This window comes from Penaeus monodon, chromosome 22 (genome assembly GCF_015228065.2).
Source record: "Penaeus monodon isolate SGIC_2016 chromosome 22, NSTDA_Pmon_1, whole genome shotgun sequence".
Taxonomy (NCBI): Eukaryota; Metazoa; Arthropoda; class Malacostraca; order Decapoda; family Penaeidae; genus Penaeus; species Penaeus monodon.
This window is the reverse complement of record NC_051407.1, coordinates 9712420-9713729: the sequence shown is the minus strand read 5'-3', so window position 1 is coordinate 9713729 and position 1310 is coordinate 9712420. Positions and strand designations below refer to the sequence as shown.

Genomic DNA, 1310 nt, shown 5'->3' with positions numbered 1-1310 from the left:
AAGGCAAGAAAATTAAAGAAAATATTACAGCATCAACTTGGCCTCCTGCAGTATGTCCTCCCTGGCTTGGAAATCGGTCACCTGCTTCACCGCCACCGGGATATTTTTGGCCTCGAGGCGCAGGCGACCGTTGAGGACCAGGCCAAATTTCCCCTCCCCGAGCTGAGGTCCTTCTTCGACGTGGAGGTCAGAGGAATCAATGATATCCTGACTTCCTATGATGTCATAGACGTGCTGGATCCACGCCGGGAGACCTGGGCAAGCGGGGAGAGGGAGGGGGAGGTTTCAGAGAGAAGTGTGGGATTAATTATGGTATTGTTTTCCACGCGGGTATTTGTATGCCAATGATCAAATAACGATCACTGATTAATGATGCGTATAAGCTACTAGTCTAGACTATCATATTCTACCTCCCGCGGCCAAAATAAAAGAAAAATGTCTAATAAAAATTCAATCCATTCGAAGTATCACCTAAATTTAATTATAGTAATGAAACTGCAGGCGTGTTATTCCTGCTCAATATATAGGTCAACCGATAAATATATCTAGTAAAAATATCTAATCGCAACAGGTAAAGGTGTGTTGTAGAAATCAGTCAAGATCGAAAGTTGGTGGGAAGTAAAATAGGAGAGAAATGGGAGAAGCAAAGAAATAATGTGGGAGGGATACGGAGGGAGAAGAGGAAGAAAAGAAAGAAAGAGAAATAGAGAGAAAAAAGAAGAGATAGATAGAAAATGAGAGATGGGGGACGAGAGAGGATGGAAAAGAAAGAGAAAGAAAGAAAGAAAGAGAGAGAGAAAGACGAAGATAGAAAAAAATTAATGAGGAAGAAGAAAATTGACAGAAAGAAATAAGAAGAGAGAAAGAGAAAGGAAGAGAAATTGATGAGGAAAGATAAAAAGAAGCGAGGGATAAAGATGAGAAAGAGAAGAAAAAAAGAGAAAAAAGAAGAAAGGAGAAATAAGAGAAAGAAACGAAAAAGAAGAAAAAGAAAAGGAAAAAAGAAGAAAAAGAAGAAAAAGAAAAAGAAAAAGAAAAAGAAGAAAAAGATGAAGACCAAGAGAGAAACACGCTCTCGCATCTCCACATTAAAAAAAGTTTACCGGATTCCTGCGCATAGATAGGGTTCAGCGTCGTCACAATCTTCTCGTCCGGCTTCGTGCAGACTCTGGTGACGAGAGCCAGCACGACCACGAGGACCACGCCGACCAGGAGAGCAACAGCCAGGAGTTTCAAGTGCAACGGGGTGTCTGGTCCCCCCTGGACAGTGCGGAAAAGGGTACGTCGGATGAAAGCGGCACTGGGGTTGA

At 42.3% G+C, this 1310-nt stretch overlaps 1 protein-coding gene across 1 annotated transcript in view; it reads right to left on the bottom strand.

Annotated features, from left to right (window-relative positions):
- The window catches only part of LOC119586923 (insulin receptor-related protein-like), a gene marked incomplete in the record, with an annotated part of 99749 nt that overhangs the window by 6923 nt on the left and 91516 nt on the right, over positions 1–1310 (bottom strand). The window contains 2 exon segments of the mRNA XM_037935652.1: positions 29–254; positions 1104–1260. Of these exon segments, the coding sequence (XP_037791580.1) occupies positions 29–254; positions 1104–1260 (383 nt within the window).